Source organism: Lonchura striata, chromosome 8 (genome assembly GCF_050655825.1).
Source record: "Lonchura striata isolate lonStrDom1 chromosome 8, ASM5065582v1, whole genome shotgun sequence".
Taxonomy (NCBI): Eukaryota; Metazoa; Chordata; class Aves; order Passeriformes; family Estrildidae; genus Lonchura; species Lonchura striata.
The window spans coordinates 17,885,807-17,907,271 of NC_140710.1; the positions used below are offsets into that span (position 1 = coordinate 17,885,807).

The 21,465-nt window shown below is 39.9% G+C and overlaps 1 protein-coding gene across 1 annotated transcript in view; it reads left to right on the top strand.

Moving 5' to 3' along the window:
* Positions 1 to 21,465, top strand: part of LOC116183123 (uncharacterized) — a 196,296-nt gene that overhangs the window by 160,664 nt on the left and 14,167 nt on the right. Inside the window, exon 10 of the mRNA XM_085586534.1 lies at positions 3,023 to 3,106. Within this exon, the coding sequence (XP_085442660.1) occupies positions 3,023 to 3,106 (84 nt within the window). The remainder of the gene's footprint in view (positions 1 to 3,022; positions 3,107 to 21,465) is intronic.

A 21,465-nucleotide genomic window follows, 5' to 3' on the forward strand; every position in this document is an offset into this window, starting at 1 on the left:
GGTTAAACTCATTGGATTCTATGTAAACACTCATTTTACCCCAGCTAACCTGTAAAGATTTCATTTTGCTTCATTTATCTTCTCCCTTACCCTATGCTAAACCATTCCCGGCTTTGAGGAAAGAATCATGTCTCCATTCATTTCCTATCTTGCTGAATTGCCTTCGCATTTCCTATCATCTGCACATAATCCTATTCTCTCCATTATTGTCTTAATACCAAGTACAGCACAAGATAATGGATAGGCACTGTAATAACAGTGTGGCCTGTAGGAGCCCCTCGAGGGAAATATCTTTGACGCTGGTAGAATATTAATGCATCCCAGGTCCCTGATCTTCCTCTTTCACTTCATCTCCTGTTTTCTAAACTACATAATGACTTTCATATACATGACAAAAGCATTAGAACAGAAAAAGACTCATTGATGAGCAGCAGGGCTGTGTGATATTAAGAAGCACTATTCTCAGTTCTTTGTACAGTTTTTGACCACCATCAGAGACAGTGTATGCAGGTAATTTCTGATTTGAATAGATACAGGCATAAAGAAGCATTATTGTACTCTGTTAATCCAAATGCCCATCACAGGCACTGCGTGAAAATAAATTAAAATGTAATTCTTCAGTAATGCATCTGTCTACAGGATGATTTTCAGCAGATTAAAAACAAACAACTTGATATCACTTAGAAAGGCTAGTGGATTGTTTTTGAGAAGCTTAATCATCAGCAGATTATGAATGGAACAGTAAATCAAAGGAGGGTATGTTAAACAATGTAGATTGTGTTGTAGTGGCAATTTACTGTACATAATTTTTTAATAAAAGGGAAAAATTGATTTTTGTGAGCGTAAACATTGAATCCTATGAGAATTTAGCTGCTGTTATTGGAAAAGGGAATGTAAAAAATGCTATTCTTGTCATGTAGGAGCAATAACCTTTCATTCTTCCTACAAAAACCAGAAGTTTACTCCCTTTAGGGCTGCCTTTAAGCATAACTCCTTTTCTCATTTTTCTTTCCTTTTGTGCCATGCTTGGTATTTTTCTATCATATTTTGCAAATATGGTATGTATTTCTGAGCACACTTTGCCGCCCTCCCCCTCCCCCAACCCAAGGGTGTGCAGCCCTGGTGGGGGGGGGGAGCCCCCAAACTTTCCTTATGCCCTGGAAGGAGCTCTCCAATCTCACACTGTGAATTTGCTTTTGCTTTTAAATAGAGATCTACCAGCAGACGTCCCTTGCTGCTTGTCTTCAAGGTCTGGCTTGCGCTGCTCCTGGTGTTGGGTTTCAGGTGAAACCTCAGGCTGGGGGCTCTGCAGCAGCCCTATCTCCCCCTGCCTGCTGCCAGTTGCTGTAGGAGCAGAGCAGCTACTGACCATCAATCATTGCAGATAATATCTGAGGAGAAAGGAAGAAATTATTTCAAATCAAGGGAACTGAGTTAGGAGCAGGAGCCAAGCAGCAGTCTGGTACTGGCAGCATGCTGGAGAGGAGAAACACTGAAGTCTGGAAAAATCAAGGATGAGAGCTAGTCCTGATGGAATGAGGATTTGAGATTTTAAAAAATTACATAAGTACTTGAAAATTAGTTACATATTAGATGAAAGTTTAAGAAAATTTGCACAAAATGCAGATACCCTGTGCTTGAAAAATGTGGCTATTTTCCCTGCTGTTAACTGCTAAGTAAAGAAGGTGACTGTTAACTGCTAAGTAAATGCTAAGAAGCATCTTCTAACTTCAGTGCTCAGTCCTGACCCAGCCTTGCAAGGGGCTCTGGGGAGTCCAAGGAAATGTCAGGGTGAGTGACTGAAGCCATACTAAAAGAAATCTCTCCCAAGAGAAAAAGAGGAGACAGCCTGTCTATTCCTGGGCCTACTGTTGTTTTATGCTCTAATTTTGTTTTCCGCTAATTCATTTGATTGATTTCACTGCTTTTAATGTTATTTCTTCTGTTTTGAACTCATGTGCACTGTAAAATAGTCTAATATTGAAATATGCTGCTTCTGCATTTTAAACTATGCTCAGCAGGGTGGAAAAATAGACATGGATCTTTAAAGACATTGTACTGTACATCAGAAACCTGAAGCTCTCCTTTTGGAACCTAGTAAAAACTCCATTACTAAGTTCTGTTACTATCATTAAAAATGCAATGCCTTTTCTTTCACATGTGTTTACTTGCCAAGAGAAAAAAATGACATCCTGTGTGACACTGGTAGTGTGGTATCCCAGTTTACGAGACTGTAAACAAGAAGAGGTGAGAAAGGACTCCGTTCGTTTCTGTTAGTATTCACTTAAAAATTGTTAAGAGTCTAAATTTAAGTCTGGAACCAAAATATTAGGTTGTTTCATTTTGTCTTCAGAATGAGTCTGGTGAATGGTTTTTGTTGCACTTCAATAGCTGTCCTAAAATGAGGAAAGTACTTTAAGATCATACCAATACCTCTCAAAGTCTTTTGCAGCCTTGTCACTAACATTTGGGGGACCAGAATTTGAGGCACCCTTGTACAACTGCTCTCTGGAGGCTCTGGGAAGGTCCTTGTTAGCCTGATAAACCAAAGTCTATTTTATCTGCAGAGACCCTTTATAGATTTCCTTGTATTTATTGACTTCATTGTGTCTGTCACACTTTTGTGATGTTTGGTGTAATGTAGTAAAGTAGGAATTATTACTTACATCATGAATAAAGGCAAATCAATGACCCCTAGCAAAGGGTGGAGACCTGAAGTTTTTAGTTTTGCATAGGCTTAGATCAGGAGACAAGAAGGTTTCCATCTTTAGGGACAAAAAAAAAAAAAAAAAAAAAAAAAAAGGAGGAAAAAAAAAAAAACTGAGAAAAAATAATGGCTTGTTTGTTTTGATTTGGGTTTGACTTCTTTTTTCCCCTCAGTCTTGGAAACCCAAGGACATTCTGGTCTCAAGCCTCAAAAGAGCTGTATCTGGTACCTTGGATCGACTTTGTAAGTGAAGAAAGACTTTGATGGTTCTGATTATTCTTTATGAAAGATAAAAATTGATGTATTTGTTTTCAGCCTTGTTGTAGGTGAAGCCAGGAGAGGCAGGACAGGAGTCTGCAGCAGCCAAGAATTTGTCTGGGTCATGGGAGCTGTTTCCGAGTGAGTAAATGGGTTTTCCCTGGAACTTTGAGTTGGGTGGTTGTAACTCTGGAGATGGTTAAATTCTGTTTAAAGAATTTACTTGGCTCCTGTTGTTTGGTTCTGACTCACTAAATGCTGCTAATTATTGCTAGGTTGTTTTTTTTTTAAATAATCACCTTCAGGTTTTTTACCAGGAAAAGTGCATACAGCAAAATGATCTTTTCAATTGACTTCTAACAATTAAGTGTAATTTTATAATTCAGAAACAGTTTTATTAAACAAGAGAAACTATGTTTTTGACCCATTTTGACTTCTTTTTTTTAAATATTCAGAATTATAAAGTTGAAATTTGCAGTTTACCTATTATATCTTGGTTTACAACTTGTTATGCCTCTTCTTTTAAAATTACTAGCAAGAAATCTAAATAAATTATCATAATCCTTTTTATTTATTCTCTTTCTATATATTTCTACTCTTAGAGAAAAAGATTCCCTCCATTAGAGTGTCTTTGATAGCATCATTTTTCATATCTTAAGAGGTACTGCATGTGTTCTCTGTAAAATATGCTTGAAAGGATTTTTTTGACTGATAGTAGTTTATGTTGTTTCTAATCTTAATCCAGGCATCACTAATTTTGTGTTTGCAAGTAAACAAGATAATGAATGAGAATCCTCCTAGCATTGTAATTGATGTTGCTCTTTTGTATCCTGGGTTTCAAATCTGTGTGCAATTGTCAGTGCCCTATAGAAATGTTAATTATCTTGAATAATCCTGTTTGCCTTCATCAGTCTGGAGCAGTCCTAAACAGTAAGAAGGTAGCGTCCAAGATAGAAAGAAATATGGCATTAAAATGATGCAAAATACCAGACTGGTGCAGTTGTAGCCAGGACTGGGGAAAGGAGCATAGGCTATAAAAGTGGCATGGGATGTTTTTGGTAGAAATGAAGGAGATTACCTAAAAAACAGTAATTTGAAGCCAGCTATAAAATGGAGAGCTGAGGCCACAGAATAACATCTTCTTCCCACCCAGGGACTTGAAGGGGTCATTTTCTGTTCCTCCACATGTGCACAGGCATTTAGTGATGGTGTAGAAAGGAAGGAACGTGGCAGACCGTGCTTTTGGGACGATGGCTCCTGGAGCGCTGCCCGGGCTGCTCGGGACTGAGAGCTGGTGGCAGCACGGCGTGGAAGGGAGGGTGCAGCTGCTGCACTGCAGGGCTGAGGAGCTGCACAGGCTCTGGTGGTGCTGTTCAGAGAACTGCATTTGCTGCCAGCTGCATTTCTGTTTGTCTAGGCAGCTTCCTTGGACTTTTGAAGTAGGGGGAGAAGGTGCTGCAGTATCTCCCGTGGCATTTGTTAATTGCAGTCAGACGATTGCTAGTAAGGGTAAGGTAGCTGCAGTGCAGCTGAGTCAGTATATTGAGACAGTTAATCTGGAATGTGTTGGTGCACCAAGCTCTGCTACCTGTAGGACATGTGAACATGTCTTGGTGAGTGAGGTATGCAGTTAAGTCCTTATCAAAAGTCAATTCACAGTCAAATTGCAAGTTTAGAAGTCAGTGTGAAAAATTTAACCTTGTCATAGCAGTAAAAAAATCATGCTTATATATTTGCAGAGGGCAGGGGTGCTACAAAGCTTGTTATCTCAATTATGGAGTCCTCTGAGGTTCCTTGATGTGGAGGGGGGCATTCAGTGAATTCTGTGAGAAATAAACTCTGAATGTTGTAATCATCTGAAATCATACAGAACAGGATGTGCTTACTTGAACTTTGAATCAACATTTGTGAAACTTTGAACCAATGTGTTCATGATAGCATGGACAGCAGACCTCATGTTGTGCTGAGAAAAGAAAAATTACTGCTACAGAGCACAAAAATGGCTCTGGTTTGCAATTACTTTTTAATGTAATTTTTTTGGCTAGTTGATACTTTGGAATGCTTTGCTCATGTCATATTCAAATTTGGACTGCAGAGGCATGGATTTTTGTAGGAAGATGTTATGTAATTAAATTTAGAAAGCTGCTGAATAATTTGTGATACTTAATGATTACTTTGTGGATTATGAGGCATGCTTAACAACTACTATTTTCCCTCTTTGTTATTTGTTGAACCTAGGCTGCATGGTTTTGTTTCTTTAGTTTGAAGCCACTTTGCTGTGGTGTCTTCTGTGATCATCCATTTTTCTTTCTGGAGACAGTGTCTTGGATAGCAAAGTAGAGGCAAAGCCATTTCTGGTGGATTCAAGCAAGGTGGAACTTTGCTGTGTAACAGTTCTGGGCACATTTCAAGAACTTCAGCAGGTACCTGCCATTATCAGGGTCTCTACCTCAGTGCTCTCATTTCTGGTGTTGCTCTCTCAGCATCGTTTCCTCTGAAATGTGGGACTACTGTAAGCTGCCTCTCACTGTAAGTTGCCTCTCAGACACTGATGAAGGAACATTATTTACTGTGGTGCCTTCTAATTTCAAAACTGGAATTGTGTAGTTTTTTCCTTAATGGACTTCCAGCCATTGGAAGTGGAGATTAAAGGGAATTTTAAAAATTTACCAAGAAATCTTTCATGGGCACCAAATTTTGCACGCACATTAAACCAGCTCCCCTGACTCCATTCTGATATAGTTCTATTTTCTCTTTGGAACACAACTGATCTCATTAAAAGGCATTAACGTGTTTTTAATCTCATCATCAAATTAATCCTGTTGATATTGTTAGTATCTTTGTAATGTAATACAGAAAAAAAAACTCTGTAATTTGGCCTTTTCAGATTTTCAGTGCAGCTAAACTGACATGCTGAATTGTACCAACCCTCAGGCTGTCAAGAGATGCCCTGAAAAAGCTCTTAGCCCTGATTATCCATTGGAACAATGGCTGTGTCTCTAATTTTAGACAGCTGCAAGCGGGGTGACTGTGAAGAAGCAGGACATTTTGTACTGCATTCCCTTCTCAGGAACATGAACTCTTCTCTGCTTGCTTAAAGCCCTGCTGTTTACAAGCCCGAGATCTTCTTGTAAACATGTGCTTCTGCACCGTGAAGGCTTCAGCCTGTAGCACTGTCCTATTCACAGACAGCAGCCCCAGATCCCTGCCTCTCTCAGCACTCGGTGCCCTGCTGTTCACACCTCTGAAATTCTTTTATGTAAAAGCTGCGGTGTCTGACTGAAGTCCTGTTCTGCTGCCCTCTTGCAGAGAATGCTTCATGCAAGCATATACATTTGTCCTGGGTAACATTTTCTTTTCTCAGAAATTCAGAATATAAATATTCACTTAGACTACGCTTCCTAAATCAATGACGTCTTGTCGATGGGAGTTAAGCTTTCATAAAAATACCATTGTCAGGCAAGATTTTGTACAGCAGCTACTAACTACATGAGGGAAATTGAAACTGTGAATAATTTATCTACATATCCCTGATGACTGGATTGCACACCTGTAACAGGATGCTTCTTGTAGCACTGCTCTTAACTGGGAAAGTTACTGAAGATAGCAAAAAAAAATATCCCAAACCCCATAATCATAAAATAAACTGAGTATAGATTTGGAAAAGGGGATATGTAAATGCCTAGTTAAAAAAAAAATGAAAATCCTGTGTAGAAGTTTCAAAACTCAGATGAGCATTATGTGTGGAGATAAATCATTCCCAGAGGCAAATGCAAGAAAATTATTCTTGTCATTTTCTATTCACTTCCACTACCTTGATTTTAAAATCAACTCTTCTAAAATACATACATTTCAAGCTGTATCTGCAGTGTGCTGCTATGTTGCACTGCACTAGAGCAGGCTGTGCTCTGCTCTCTTGTAGGTGGAAGATGTGCCATTCCTGGTGCTGTTTTCCATTGCTCTGTCCACCTAATGGAAGTGATGACTGAGAGTAGATGTTCGTGTCTCTTAGCGACCCACTCATTGTCTTCTGTTGTGATTCTTTAATTTCTAAAGTGTATTTTGGGCATTGCTGTTACACAGCCATCTGGTAGCTCTTGAATTTATGGAATCTGCCAGGGGGACATGTGCTGACATTCAAAAAGAGAGTAAAAGAGTGTTAACCAAAATATTCTCCCCTTTGTTTAATAGTTAATAGTTGGCTTGTACTTGTCACACCAGAAAATTCTTCTTTAGAAATAAAAAATCAAATTAAAAAGATGTCATAAAACCTTCTGTAATTCATCAAGCTGTGCTCCAACTGCTGGTGGACCTGCTTTCATATGGATATTCTTACCATTAAACACAAAGTAGTCTTTGTCTGTAGTAAAACCTCTGTGCAATTGCTGGTGCAAACCCTTGAAATGTGCTTAAGCAAAGCTACCTGTATTATCTACTTGCCTTCCTGTGTGAAGATTTTAAAGACATCCCATTAGGGTTTCCATCAGAAACTCTGCAGATGGTGCTTCCAGCCCCTTCCAGTTTGTGGCATCTCCCCACATGCAGCTGCTACGGCAGGTCTCTTCTCCTCCCCTGTTGACAGTAGCCCCGATTCCACCACAAATTATTTACTTTTAGTATTTGATTAGCAAACAATGAGTGTTGTTGTACCATGCAGAAGGTACTAAGGAAAACTGTTTTGCCTAATTGTGCCTAAGCATTATTTAATTTTCTACTTCTCATTAGTGGTGTAGTGAGCAAAACCTGCATTTTCATGTCGAAAGCCTCTAAAGCCAAACCCTTTGCACTGACACCAAAATGAATTTGAGTTCTCTGGAGCTTGGAGCTGGAATATTAGTTTTCTGGAACTAATGGAAGCATGCAGACAGCTTTCCCCCTGGCAATCTTTTCTTTTGCTATCTCTTAAAGATACTAGAAACAGTTATGAAATCTTTCAGTGCTAAATTATTTTCCAGATGCATTTGGTTACTTGGGTTTTCATATAATTCCTGGAACACATGTTCTGAACTTTTACAGGTTAAATTACTGTACTAAGGCTAACTACAATGTCTATCAACTTTTATTAGATAGTGGTACTGTTCAGAAAGCCTTGTGGTAACCTGCATATATATGTATACTGCAGAAGCCACAGTGACAGCTACAGTGATTTTAATGCTACTCTAAATTTAATACCAACTATAAATCATTAGGCATAATCATATGATCTTATTGTTAATTCTTTCCTTCTTTCCTGTTTTTTGCCAGCAGAAAGACACTTGGCTAAAATGAACTGTAGTCTAAAGGGTACTTGGGAGGCAGCAGGACAATAGCGTATGTGGAGCTATTTCCCTTTCAGAAAGGATGTAAAACCTCTGGGTGAGCAAGAGTTTGCCTATGATGTGACCATGCTAATTTGTGGTTGATTGCCAAAGTAAATAATAGCTTTCTGCTGCAAATAGCAATCAACAAATCCCTGCTGGGCACATGGTTGAGGTGCATTTTCCCACCCCGTGCTTGCAGCAGAGTGCAGTGCACTGAAGCTGCGTTTACAGCAAGGGTGGTGGGAATGCAGTGATTGTTATGATCTGGAGCCAGAGACTCTTCCTGCTTCTTCTGTGGCAGAGTGCCCAATGGCTGAAATGCTGCATCCTTGAGCTGCTGCACTCACTGACTGTAGGGAAACAAGGGAGGGGTTCCTAAAAGGAATTGCCCTTCTCCATGATTTTGTGCAGTACAGCGAGGCTCAGTGAGGCACATGCAGGCTGGGGTGGGATGTACAACACAGGACATCACTGATACAGGCTGCACAGAGAGTGCAAACCAGTGCTGCTGAGATAACCTGTCTGCTGAAGATGCTGCTGTCATTTCAGGATGTTGTTGAGGGCATGGAAAATAATACTTAATAAGTGCTTAAAGTAGACAGCATACAAGTGAATTGTAATGCATAGAGGGGAAAATGTGATAAACTAATAGCCTTTGACAGTACTCTGTGACACCTCAATTTTTGGAGAAAATTATAAGCTTCTGATAAAATAATAAGAAAAAAAGGAAACAGTCTATCTTTCATCTGCTTGCATCCCTCTAGTTCACAGGAATGAATACTGATACAGAAGCAAGAAGTAGAGGGTGAAGGAGAGGGCTGAGGTGGGAAAGATTGTGATTATACCAAGAAAAGGGAATACAATCAACTAACACAATCAAAATTAAAGAAAAAAGAGAACTTTATATAAGCTTAAAGGGGAAGAATTTCCCCATTACGTATGCTGCAAAACAAGAGAAGAATAAAAAAATGGGTGGCCTATAGTGTTTATCCTGGAAATACATAAATACAGTATAAATAAATTTTAAAAAATGTATTAGTGGGGCTACAGCAAAACATTAGGTAAGGGATGAGCTGACAGAATAATAATGTAGAGTGTTGCTATAAATTCTCCTAAAACAAAGGGAGAATTTCACTAACATGACATTATAAGGAAATTTAGAGTAGAACTTTTCAGGTTAACATGAGCATTTTTGAAGGCAAAATAGGCAGTAATGGTGTAGTGGTTAGATGTGAACTACCACGAATATTGAAGTTAAAAGCTAGCAGAAGTACTAGGGTAAGTAGAGGATCATTAACTTTCATCCCACTCATTTCCAGTCTTTGAAAGGAAGGTGAAAAGGCAGGAGGAGAAAGCAGTACTACAGAAAGCAGCAAAAAAAAACCCCAAAAAAACTTGATGAAAATTATACCAGATCTCTAGAACTGGAAAGACCTAAAGGACCTATTCCTAGTCAATAGCACCTCTGAGATAAAACAATGGAAATGACAGAGAAATTATCCATCATCTGAGATGGAGACAATGATGAGAGGAAATACAGAAAATTATTAAGATAAATATTAAGTTCTCAATGATATGGTTTGCCCATGAAATTGTGTCTGTGCCCTGTGATGTCTCATGTTTCAGTAGTGCAAAATTCACTCTTGAATGAATTTAGAGAAAATATCATGTCATAGCAATACACAGGGGTTCTCCATCATCCTGTGCTCAAATTCTGCTCAAAGCCAGAATATGCAAGATAATGTTTCTCCTTACAGGGTAGGGCCAAAAGCTTTGCAGCAGACAGCAGGATTATTTTTGGGAGATGCAGTTGAATATGCCATATTAAATACAGCTGTAGCTTGACACAAAGTTTAGGAACACTCCTCCTGCTGTTATAGGCTTTGTGAAGAGTGGGATGTACCTGGTGGAAGCTGTGAAACTCCTACTGAAATACATTGGAAAGCTACAGTGATGTGTTAGACAAAAAGGTTAGGTGTAACTTAGAATTTTCAGGCTTAAAAATAGAAAAAATGAAAAAAGAAAAAATATAATTTCAGTGTCTTCAATGAAAAACTTCCCTGTGCTCAGACCATTCAATCTGTTTTATCCATGTAATGAATCAATGCACATGGTATACAGAATGGAAGAGTAACAAATTAATTATTTTAGCTAATATCAGCAGATGTTAACCTGCATCACATGACTTTCTGTAGCCTGATGCAATGCTGTGTGTTTAGGGTCAAGGAGCAATGACCTGTCTGAAAGGAATTGTTTCTTTTTCCACAATGATGACAGTGAAGAATCAGGGAAAATATTGGGGACTGTTAGTAGAGTTATTTTGTGTTCCTCTCTTATATATTGCCTATTGGGGAAAGAAATTCCCATGCCATATTTTTATGGTGGTTATGTGGAAGAAAGCAGGTAGGTGTGAGGGAGGTGGCTGCTGGGCAGGAGGCTTTCACTCCATAGAGTTTTAGCCTGTCAGTGCCTTTGTAGGAGCTCTGCATTATGTTGCAGTTTAGGGAGCTGCCAGGAGAGGGGTGAAAATGGGGAGAAAGGAAGTTTGGTTAATAGAACAGGATTGTCCCTTGAGTGAGAAGAATGGGTGATGTATCAGTACCTGTACCAGCTTTGGCTGTAGAGCTGTACATCCTCAATTGTATATTAAAGATTAAGGAAAGACTCCAAAACTCTAAACTGCCTGTCTTCCTGCATGTATTTCTGTGAGCCTGGGTTTGTGCTATGGGTTCAGGTTATGCTCTTTTTTGTTTACACAACCACAGGCTTCTTGGAGCATCTGCCTTTTGCTCGCACTATGATTAAATTGTACAGGGTGAACATGTGTTTCTCAAATCTCCCTGCAGCTCTTTGGATATGACTGTTTTAAGTTTGACAAGAGGAGGCAAGGGTGCACATGAAAGTGTGCCGTTCTGAGTTTGTTCTTTTTGGTACTTTCATATTGCAAAGATCAATAATTTACCTCCTGTCAAGTGAAACCAGGAGATTAGTTGCATTAATTTTTGAATGCTTTCTTAGTATGTGTAAATTGATCTTACCTTGCTGAAATCATGTTTGCAGCCTTACTGTACTGTGGTGGCAGGGGAGCTACACTGAGCTGTACTGGCTGAATGTACAGCTTAAAAAGCACAATATGTGAATAAACATAGCTGTTATAACAGGAGGCAGGGAATCATCAACAAACTTGTGGTTTGATGGGGCTGGGCACTGTTTTGGTTTAGACTGCTTATCAGATTTTTCCTCCAAGGTAATGTTTTGTTGTTTTTTGTTGTTTTCTTCTCAAGTACATCCTCTGCTCTTGGTTTTGCTCATCGTCTATACATATGGCACAGAGCTTTAGGCTGATTTCCAGTGCTCTCAAAATGGCCAATCAGCCCTTACCCAGCGTTTTGTGATTGCCAGTGTTTCATGCCTATGACAGGGGTGCAGAAATTCTGTGCTAATGTTCTTGGTGGGGATGGAGTGGGGGGTGGGTATGTTGTCAGCTGAACTCAAAGCAAGTGGTTCTGCTCGTCCTGAGCACCTTGGTGCAGTGGCACCCTAGTGGCTGAGATGCTGTGTGTCCCTGACCCCATGGCACTCTCTGGGTCCCACCCTCCTGCCCGGCCTTGTGCCCAACAGGAACATGGCCTCAAGTGCCCGTGACTCCTCCCATATGGTTCTCTGCATGTAGGCTGGGGCTCATCCAGGGGCTTCTGTGCTGAGGAGCACTTGCTGTAGGAGGACAGTGATGCCTGCCCAGCAGTGTCTTTGGGTGGAGCAGAAGTTCTTCACGCAGGCATTTTTGCTCCATTATTTCTCTGCAAAAACTATCCCTGGTAGATATTATAGTGCCACCTAAAACATTGCTTACTTACATTGTTCTGAAAAAGTGCTGGTAATAATCAGCCACCAGCAGGCAGCAGTTCCCTCTGAGTTGAGAGGCATCAAATGCCTGGTGCAGCACTGCTCCCCTCAACAGCTCAGGAGCTGCCCTTGGCCCATGGCACTGCTCTCTGTGCTACTGTGAACAGATGTAATTCTCTGATCACATCTCTCATTTGTGCATTGATTTTGAAATAATGATGTGTTTCTGCTTGCATACCTAGGGAAAAAAATAAAAGGAAATACTAGAACTCCTCCTTCATTTTGGACTGTATAGCTCAGACCTGCTGTGGAGGTACTGCACACAGCACTGCTGCTGTGCCTGGGTTTTTATGAAGTCCTTGGAAAGATTTAATTAAAACTGTTTTCTAGATTTAATCTTCTGCAGGAATGGTCTTTTAAAGATTCTACCCGTGGGGTATTGTTTATCCAATTTAAGGTATTGAAATGCAGAATATTATTCTGGTGTGTTTATTCTATGGAAATAGAGACTTAATTTTTTTCCTAAACAGTTTGCCATTATGTGGAGGAGATGCAGTCCATATTCTGCAACTGCTATGAGAGGTGAGATTGAAATGAGTTTGATTCTCTGCTGTATTTTATCTAAAGCCTGCAGGTAACTTGGCCTCATTGTGTCTGAACACTATAAGTATTTATTGTTTTTCTATTAAAACATTTCCATAGATATCACTGTCATTTATATTGTTCTGTATTTAACTAAAAATATGTTTTCCTCCTTGAGATTTTCTCTAGTTCTGGTCACAGTACTTCTGCTCCGTTTGTCCACCCAAGCTATTCACTGAATCTCTGGTGCTTGCTGGCAGGGTTTTTTTAGGAATTGAATATTGTGATGTTCCTGGGTTGTTCCCACAAGTGTACCATAAAGGCATAGCTCTTGCACTGCCATTGTATCAGCACTCAGATTCCTCAAGTTTCTCAGTGTGCAGATTGCAGCTGACAATTCAATGTGAAGTTACCTGTGCTGGTGCTGTAATGAAAACACTCACTGCCCTCCTGTGCTGGAAATCCCATTTTCAGACTCGGTTGCCCATGGCTCTTTTCCCAACACATTATCCTGGTTTTGCAGCCTCCTCTGCTTCAGGGAATTTCTCACCACATAGTCAATTGATGTTTCTTACTGAAAATTGAGCCTCGGTAAATATCTGACATGATCAATTCTGTTCACCCATAAAATATGACTGGCCCTTTTTCTCAGATCCTAATCAATGCCTTCTCTTTTTAATTTTCTACTTTCTACCTTGCACTTACTTACTTCTGTAGCCATATTCCCACATATTCCCTAGCTCTATTCAAAGGAGTTTGTATCTCTCCTGTGCAGAATGTCTCCAACATCAGAAGCTCTTTCTTTGGGTAAAGTGCAGTCCTTATGTCTTTGCAGACCTCCCATGCCAGAAACTCTCCTCCTTCTCAGATGGTTGTCCTGGTCTAGTCTGCTCCCATCTCCATGCAACTCTTCCTGTTCTTGCCTAGCCTCAGGCCTTGGTGGGGTCTGTCAGCCCTGAATCAACTTCCAGCCTTCCAGGCAGGTGGCCAGGTCCCAGGGGATGCAACTGCAGGGCCATGACCAGCTCTGTCCACCCTGCAGTGGAGTGACCAGAGAAAATCCTGGTATGTATTTAAAATTAAACTTGTATGCTTCTGATTTACATTCACAAAACCATACCAGCTCCTACCCTTATGGTATAATTTCCCCCTGTTAGTTTTCCTTTTCCTGTATGGTGCCAGTTCTGTATTGTTACTCATTTTATGTATCCTTTATCATATTTGTCAGTAAATCTCCAGCAGACACAAAGCAGCAGGCTCTGTTTGCAGCAGTACAGCTACCAGAGCTTGGCAAAATAGCAGTGCAAAATCATTTGCATTAGAGCTAATAAAGACAGCTGGAATGGGCCCCAAAATATGTTCAATAAACCAATAAGAGTGACTGCTGTTTATACTCCTACTTTAGCAAAACTAACTGGTTTTCATTCAATGTTTATAGTACTGTAATTGTGTAGTGTAGTATTTTCCTGCAATTTAAAACTAATATAATGGTCAATGCCTGTCTTTAAATGCCGACAGTTTGCTAACAATTTCTGGTCTTATGCCTTGTGCATTTTATTTCCTCCATATGAGGAGAGGGTGAATGTCTCACCATGTATTTTGCTGTAACTCCTGGTAAATGCTGTTTCTTTTATAGTGACCATTATAACTATCACTTTTGGGAATAAAAGCACCTTGTGGTTTTTTTAACCCCAATTCCTGTATTCAAAATTATCCAGAAATCTTCTGGAGGAGTAGAGAGATCATAATTTAGGAAAAGAAATACATTAATTAACGAGTTAATATAATTCTTTGAAATTCTAGATGTTAACATACTGCTGTAGCTTTCTTCTGCATTCCCCCTAGCAAGTTTAGCTTATCTATCCATGGAAATGATTTATTTAAAATAGAAGTGTCAGACCTTGAGACAATATTATCCTACCAAATCTAAATGTCTTGGAAATACATGCTTATTCTGAAACATGCACATATTGGCTTCCATAAAAGAACATGCCTATTTTTTAGCTTACTTGATGCATGCCAGCAATTTTTTATAAAGTGAATAACTGATAGACATTCTTAATAATAATGACAAATAAAAAACATCCCTTTTTCACAATGCTTGATGATGCAAGGATACTCTATGGGATTATATAGGCAAAAGTAACAGGCAGAATTTTCCTTTACCTTCTTCCATACATGAAACAATAAATCAGTCCATACTAAGTTCATTTAGCCATATTTTACATCTTCTAGAACTGGAATTGTGTAGCCTACAAAACAATTTATATTTTATCTGTACCATCTAATTAATTAAATGGCCCCAGAGTACCAGACTCACAAATCTCGTTAATAGCTGAATACAGAAATAAAGACTGTTCAACCCTACTAGAATAATATTTGCATATCTCCACCTGCGATGGGTAATAAGTACCTGCCACAAATCAGAATTATGAATTTTGCACGCCTAACAAAACCGCAGGGGAAATTATACCTCAGACATTCCATAATAATTGCAGCTAAGCTGTTTAGTGCCATCCACTTATTCTGCCTGAAATGTTTAAAGCAGCAACAGTTGTAAATGAATTCAGGCACACATTCAAGAGAAAATGTTTTAGAAAGTTTTTCTGTCTTGCCATATGTAATTATCTTTATAGAAATGTTCATGTACAAGTTATAACATGCTCACATTTAAAATTGCAAATTAAAAAGTAAGCTTCTCCAATTAAAGTACATTTTATAAAAGCATCCTTGTAAGTTTACTATGATTATACAGTAAACAATTTGAGCCATGTTTATCCCATTGATCTCCCAGAACTGGTGATCTGTTCTATAAAAAACTGCAGCAAGGGGTTTGATTTTTCAGTGCTTCTTTCCCCAAGAAAGTGATTCCTGGGGGAGAGTTAACCATTAAGGCTTGGACAGAAACACACTGCAATGTAGATAGTCTTTCACAGGCTGGGGAATTGGGGCATTAAAACAGGCAGTGTGAGTTTCCTATGGCTTGTTTATTTTTGTGACAGAAGTGTATATGCATACATATACATATACATATGTATAGCTGGAGGAACAGTGGGATGCTGGTGGTCTCATCTTCTGGTTGGGAGTGTAAAGGAATGATAATGCCCGAGTTTACACTTCATATAATGATAGGACTTGGAGAGTGCCCAAGTGCTCTTTATATGCACAGGTCCTGCTCAGTCAACTGCATTAGGACAACTCTGGGAACTGGATCATGAACTGCTTGCTTCAGGAACACAGGCTGGCCTGTGAATGTGGTATGGACCCAGCCACTGTGTATCTGCTGCTTGGGCACTGGGGAACAGTTCCCACTTTATCAACAGATGCTAAGAGCAGTGTGCTGAAGCCAGAGCAGCACATAGTGCATGTTCCACCTCTGTCTCTGGATGAAGGCACGGAGACATGGGACAGCACCTGTCCCTGTGGGATCCCTGGTCCCAGCCCGCCACTGCAGGAGCTGGCAGCGAACACAGCTGTGCTACTACAAACATGAGGCATTAGGCAGCATACTGGTGGTGACAGCCCTGCTGCCTCTTGTGATATGTATGCATGAATTGTTATATTATAGACTTTAGAGAAGGCAACAGACCAACAAAAATAACTCCTCTTTCACTCTGGGTCTTGCTGAATACTTGGTGTTTTATGAAGAGCTAGACTTCCCCTTTCTTCAGCAGAGGTGAACAGAGCCAGAGCTGCAATGTGAACTGTATTTGTGATCACTGAAATCAACTTATAATTTTAAAGCTAGTCTTCTCATTTTGGAGTATTTTCTCTTAGTAATGCACAGCACAGGCAAGCCTGCATATGTACATTTAGGCTGCAGGTGAGAGTGGAAGTGAGACAGAGGAGAACCCCATTTCCATCAGATGAGAAGGGCAGAGGCAGCCCAGAAGAAGGCATTTGGAAGATGTAATCAGGATGTCCATGAAGAAACCATATTGTGGAAGGGGGCTGGCAGTTTGGGTAAGCATTCAGATGCATACCTTTGTAGACAAGCAAACTCACCTCAGGGTTAGGTTTATGTGATTTTAGCACCAGTCACTGTGGCCTTACAACATGCAAATATAACCTCACTATAATGCTTGCTGTTATTCTAGAAGAGGAGCAGGAGAAGACAGGAGAGGACTGCTCTGGAAAGGCAGTGGTGCCCTCTGCCAAGCCCTGCCAGTGACACACAGCCCCAGGGGATCAGGCCCTGGAGTACTGCAGCTCCTGTGCCTGTAAACTTCCACATCTGTATGCTGGAAGGGGAGCACTCATTTTGCCAGTGTTTTAGTAAAGGATTAAAAAATAATTAGGATTTACATATGTTCAAAAGGAAGGGGCAAAGTGAAGCAAGAAGATGATTAAGTCGAGTTGATTGGCTCTGCCTAAAATGAGAGCAGTGAGTATGAAGGTTTAAGAAAATAGCTGATAGCCTATCACCATGATTAAATATAGCTTAACACTTCTTTTTGTATTTTAGAGGACCAACAGATGAGGTCCCTATGGATTTTTTTCCATAAAATGGCTATAGAAGCTGAACTATCATCCCTCACTAACTTACACATTAGCCCAGGGCAATAAAGATGTTTTTATTGGAGGCAGATTTCATGAAAAGTTGTTCATTTTATCTCTGAGTACTGTACTGTGCTGAAGGCATTTAAGTGTCCTGTTGGGACACTCTGTCCTGGAAAGCAGTTACTTTCAAAAGGACAGCAAGGTCATTGGAAAAGCTGTGTTTTGTGCCAGAGGATCCTGCCCTTTCCCCTCAGTTCATCTGCCACTTTTTTGTCTTGGTTGAGAATGGAAGCCAAGTCACACTGTCAGACTGCAATCCCTGCTTGCACTCTGATGGATGCAGATCCAGCACCAGACAAACATGGTTGAAGGGGAGGCCCTGGTCCTCTGGTCTGCTTCCTCCAGCTTTGCCAAATCCTCCTTTCTCTCCTCTTGCCAGCAGTAAATGATTCTGTGTGTCTGCAGCAAGGTTTCAAGTTTTATCTTCAGTTCACGCCTGTTACCTAGGCTGTTCCCCAAACCAGCAGACTGGTTCCCTGCCGTAAGTTGCTACTTCTGTCTTTTCTAGAAGCAGTTAAAACTTATCACCTTAAAACTCCCATCACCTTAACTTGATTTTTCACAGAACCCTTTTCTCTAACCTTGGCAAATGGAGCAGTAGTTCAACCATTCCTTCCCCAACAGCTCTTGCTGTCCAGGCTGCCTCCCTCTGCCCATTCCTCCTGGTTAATTCCCTTGATTTCATAGATAATGTAACCCACTTGTCATCTTTCACCCATCACTTGGTATCAGACTGCAACAATCTCTTGGCTCTCGCTGCCATTACAGGATGGTTACATTTTCTGTCAAGACCTTCATGCCTTTTCCTCTTATTCCTGCACTTTCCCTTCAGCTGGCAGTGGCACCTAATAATTACCCATAAACCTGGCTTCTAGCTGTGATTCAGTGCTGCATGTTTGTTTCTGTGATTTCTGTGTTTGGAGGACTGTTGGCAGTTAAGGGATCCTCTCTCCCTCTTGGGTGTTCCCTGCTCCCCTATAGAGAATCCATCTTTCTTTGGGATTTTGTTGTCCACTTCCATTCTCAAAGAAGCTCAAATACATGCAGGAGGTCTGAGGGTATCCCCTCTCTTATAAAGGCCAGAGACTTTATAATCTTAGCTAGTAGCTAACAGCATCGGGAAGTGCTAATTTATGCTACATCCATGCAGCAGTGTATGCTCTTAGCAGCAGTGCTGCTTGGGCTGAGTCCCCTTCCAGTTGTATTCATATCAGCTGGCCTCTGTCTGGAAGGCAGATGAGGAACTGGTGTTAGTGGTTTCTTTCCATAAACTATTATGCAGAGAATAATCTCTGATTGATGAGGTCGTGCCCCACTACCTTACAAAGAAATATGTGTCTTTCCTAGGTTTAAACATAAGGCTATACTTGGCAATCAGTCAGCAGTTTCTCATTGATTATGACTAGCAGGGATTTTTATTATGCTTATTTTTGGTTTTGTTTCCTTCATTGATCTAAATCTAGGAAATATTTCTATTTAACCTTTCAATCTATAAAAAGTACAGATTTCATCTTATAAGATGCTTTAAGTATGTATAATAAAATGATGGTTTTCCCTTTACCTTGCACATTCCATTCATATTGTAATTTTTTGTTCAAGCTTAAGCAGTCCGTGTTTCATTAAAAAACCCCACACTATTCATATTTCTTTCATCCCTTATAAGATGTTAAAGGCAATGTTGCTTTGATGAAATTTGGCAGGTAAGAGGATCTAGTTGAATCGTCTCAAACCCCTGGAGTTTTGGGCCTCCAGCTATTATAGTAGAGCAGCTACGAGTATTCAGAAATTGGTCCTTTGTTTGCACTGCATTTCCAAGCCATCTGTAGCACACAAAAGCCACAGCTCTCTTTATAGTTCAGAATGAATATTTAAAAGTTCAGTTTTAGATTTTATTTGTAGCACTTCACATCTTCCTATCCCATCTGTCTTGTGTCTCAGAGCAGTTACATTCTACTGTACTAGGCAATGGCAATTTTTGTCTTAGAACCACAGGTGAGCGCTGGTTCCTTTCCATTTGGTATCAGTGTGTAGTGTGTGATCAGGATCTGCACTGAGCACATATGTGTTTATTTATTCCCATGCACTAAATTTTTATTTGATTATTAACAAGAAGCTGCAAATATCAGGCCATCCAGTCTGAAATTTTCCTGCGTGTGCCTGTAGAGTGGCAGAAAAACCAAGCAACTGCATGAGAGCTGCTGGCCCTGGATGGTGCAGCCTGGCACCGCGGCATGGCTGGCAGCACCCACCCCAAACCAGGGGAAGCTGTCCTTGCACCCGTGTGCTGAGCCCCACTTCCACTGTGAGGCTGGGAAGTGCCAGGTGCCCTTGGGAAAAGGGAGGGCACGAGGACACGTCACAGTGAGAGGGAACTCGTGTCATCTGGTGTGGAGGAGGCTGTAGGGAAAGGAGTTGAAATCACTTCAGCTGGTGTCAGCATATGCATTTGTATATATTCATATATATGTTCCATGGAAAATTTAGTAAGAAGCAACAGAGCTTCTCTAAATTGCAGGAAAATAACTCATTGTAGTAATTTACCCTGTTAGGGTATTATCACCTAGTTGGATCAGGTTCAGTATTTTGTATCTAAACCTTAGCTGCCTCTGACAACAGTGTGCCATTTTTTTTCTCTTCTGTGTTTATCTAGATAAACACAGAAGAGAAAAAGATACCTGAAGTCACCTCTTTTGAGTCAGAGGTATGAAAAGAGAAGCAACATGTCTTTCACAAGAAAAAGAAAAAAAAAAAAAGAGAATAATCTACCTCCCGTTAAGTCATCAGTTTTGTTAAATTGATCATCCCTTGTTTTTATTTTGTGCCCTATCCTGGGCATGGATGGGATACCTTGGTAGAATGTTTGTTAGACTCTTAAGGTGTAAATGAATCATTGCTCTTAACTGAGTTCTTACTTTATTTTTTTTTTTAATATAGACGTATATAAATTTATACATGTGTATATATAAGTATGTGTGTGTATATATATATGTATATCACCATCTCTTTCTTGAAAAGGAAGTGAAATATGTAGTTAATGTATATCACTATGAAATTTTTTTCTAACTCAACAAAACCTTAAATATAGCAATCATGTTGCAATTCACTGTGAAAATTCACCTAAGAGTTATGTTGTCTTCATATGAAATAGAATTAAAGTGAATGAATGAAGACTACAGTACCCTGAACTGAGGTCCTGGGATTAACTAAAAACAAGAGCTTGTAAAGCCAACATTTGAGGTTCTTCAGTGTGTATTATATATTGCTATCTCATCAGATAAACTTAAAAGGGAAAGAATTATTCAGGTTATTGTACTGTCATTATTTAATAAAATTACAAAGAATTGTTTTAGACAAGCAATTCTGAAATACTTGATAGTAATTGAAAGTAGATTCTTATTGAGATAGATTTTTAAAGAAAGATTTGTGCAAGTCTGGCAGGCACGTGTTTTCATTATTTCACACTCGGATCTTCCATGAAGCCAGATGCTGGCTTCCCCAAAGACTGATGCCTTAAGTTTTAACTTTCATATTTTTCAGATACTGCCTTAATGTGTAACTCTGAACTTCATATGAAATGTCAGCAAATTCTCTTCACAGTTTAGTCAGACAAAACAATATTTTTCTAGCCTGAGAACCAAGGACAGCGTTGGAGCTTCAGGTGTTAAAAGGTGTAGACAGCAGTGAATTGAGGAGAGCAGTTTGGGAGGATGAGACTTCGTAACCTAAAGCTGTAATTGGTCAATTAACCCCAATATGTAAATGAGCCAGAACTTATAAAAGTGTGGAAACTTGTGGTTCTTCTTGGGTCCATCTTCTGTAGAGCCACAGCTGGACTCTTGTACTGTCCAAGGTGTATCCTTTGAAGGCATTTTAATAAATACCTACTTTATTCCTTTAACTCTGTCTAGCCTCTGTTCCAGATAGCCTCTCTAGGCATCAAGATGAACACCTTATATAATATTTTAACTAAATTTCTCACTGATCTGTGGAGGCTTATATCACTTTAAAGAAAGAATAGAGCAATGAAGAAAGTAATTATTTTTTCTGAACTGAATAAATCATAGGGAATAAACTGTTGTTTCTGATAGCAGTGCCTCCAACGTGGAGGTCTGAACCTCCCCAGGAGTCACAGGAGTGCTTCGTGGCTGCATTCCCATGAAGATAAGGGGTATTTTTGCAGTGATGGGCCTTTTCCTAATGAAAGGCTGCCTC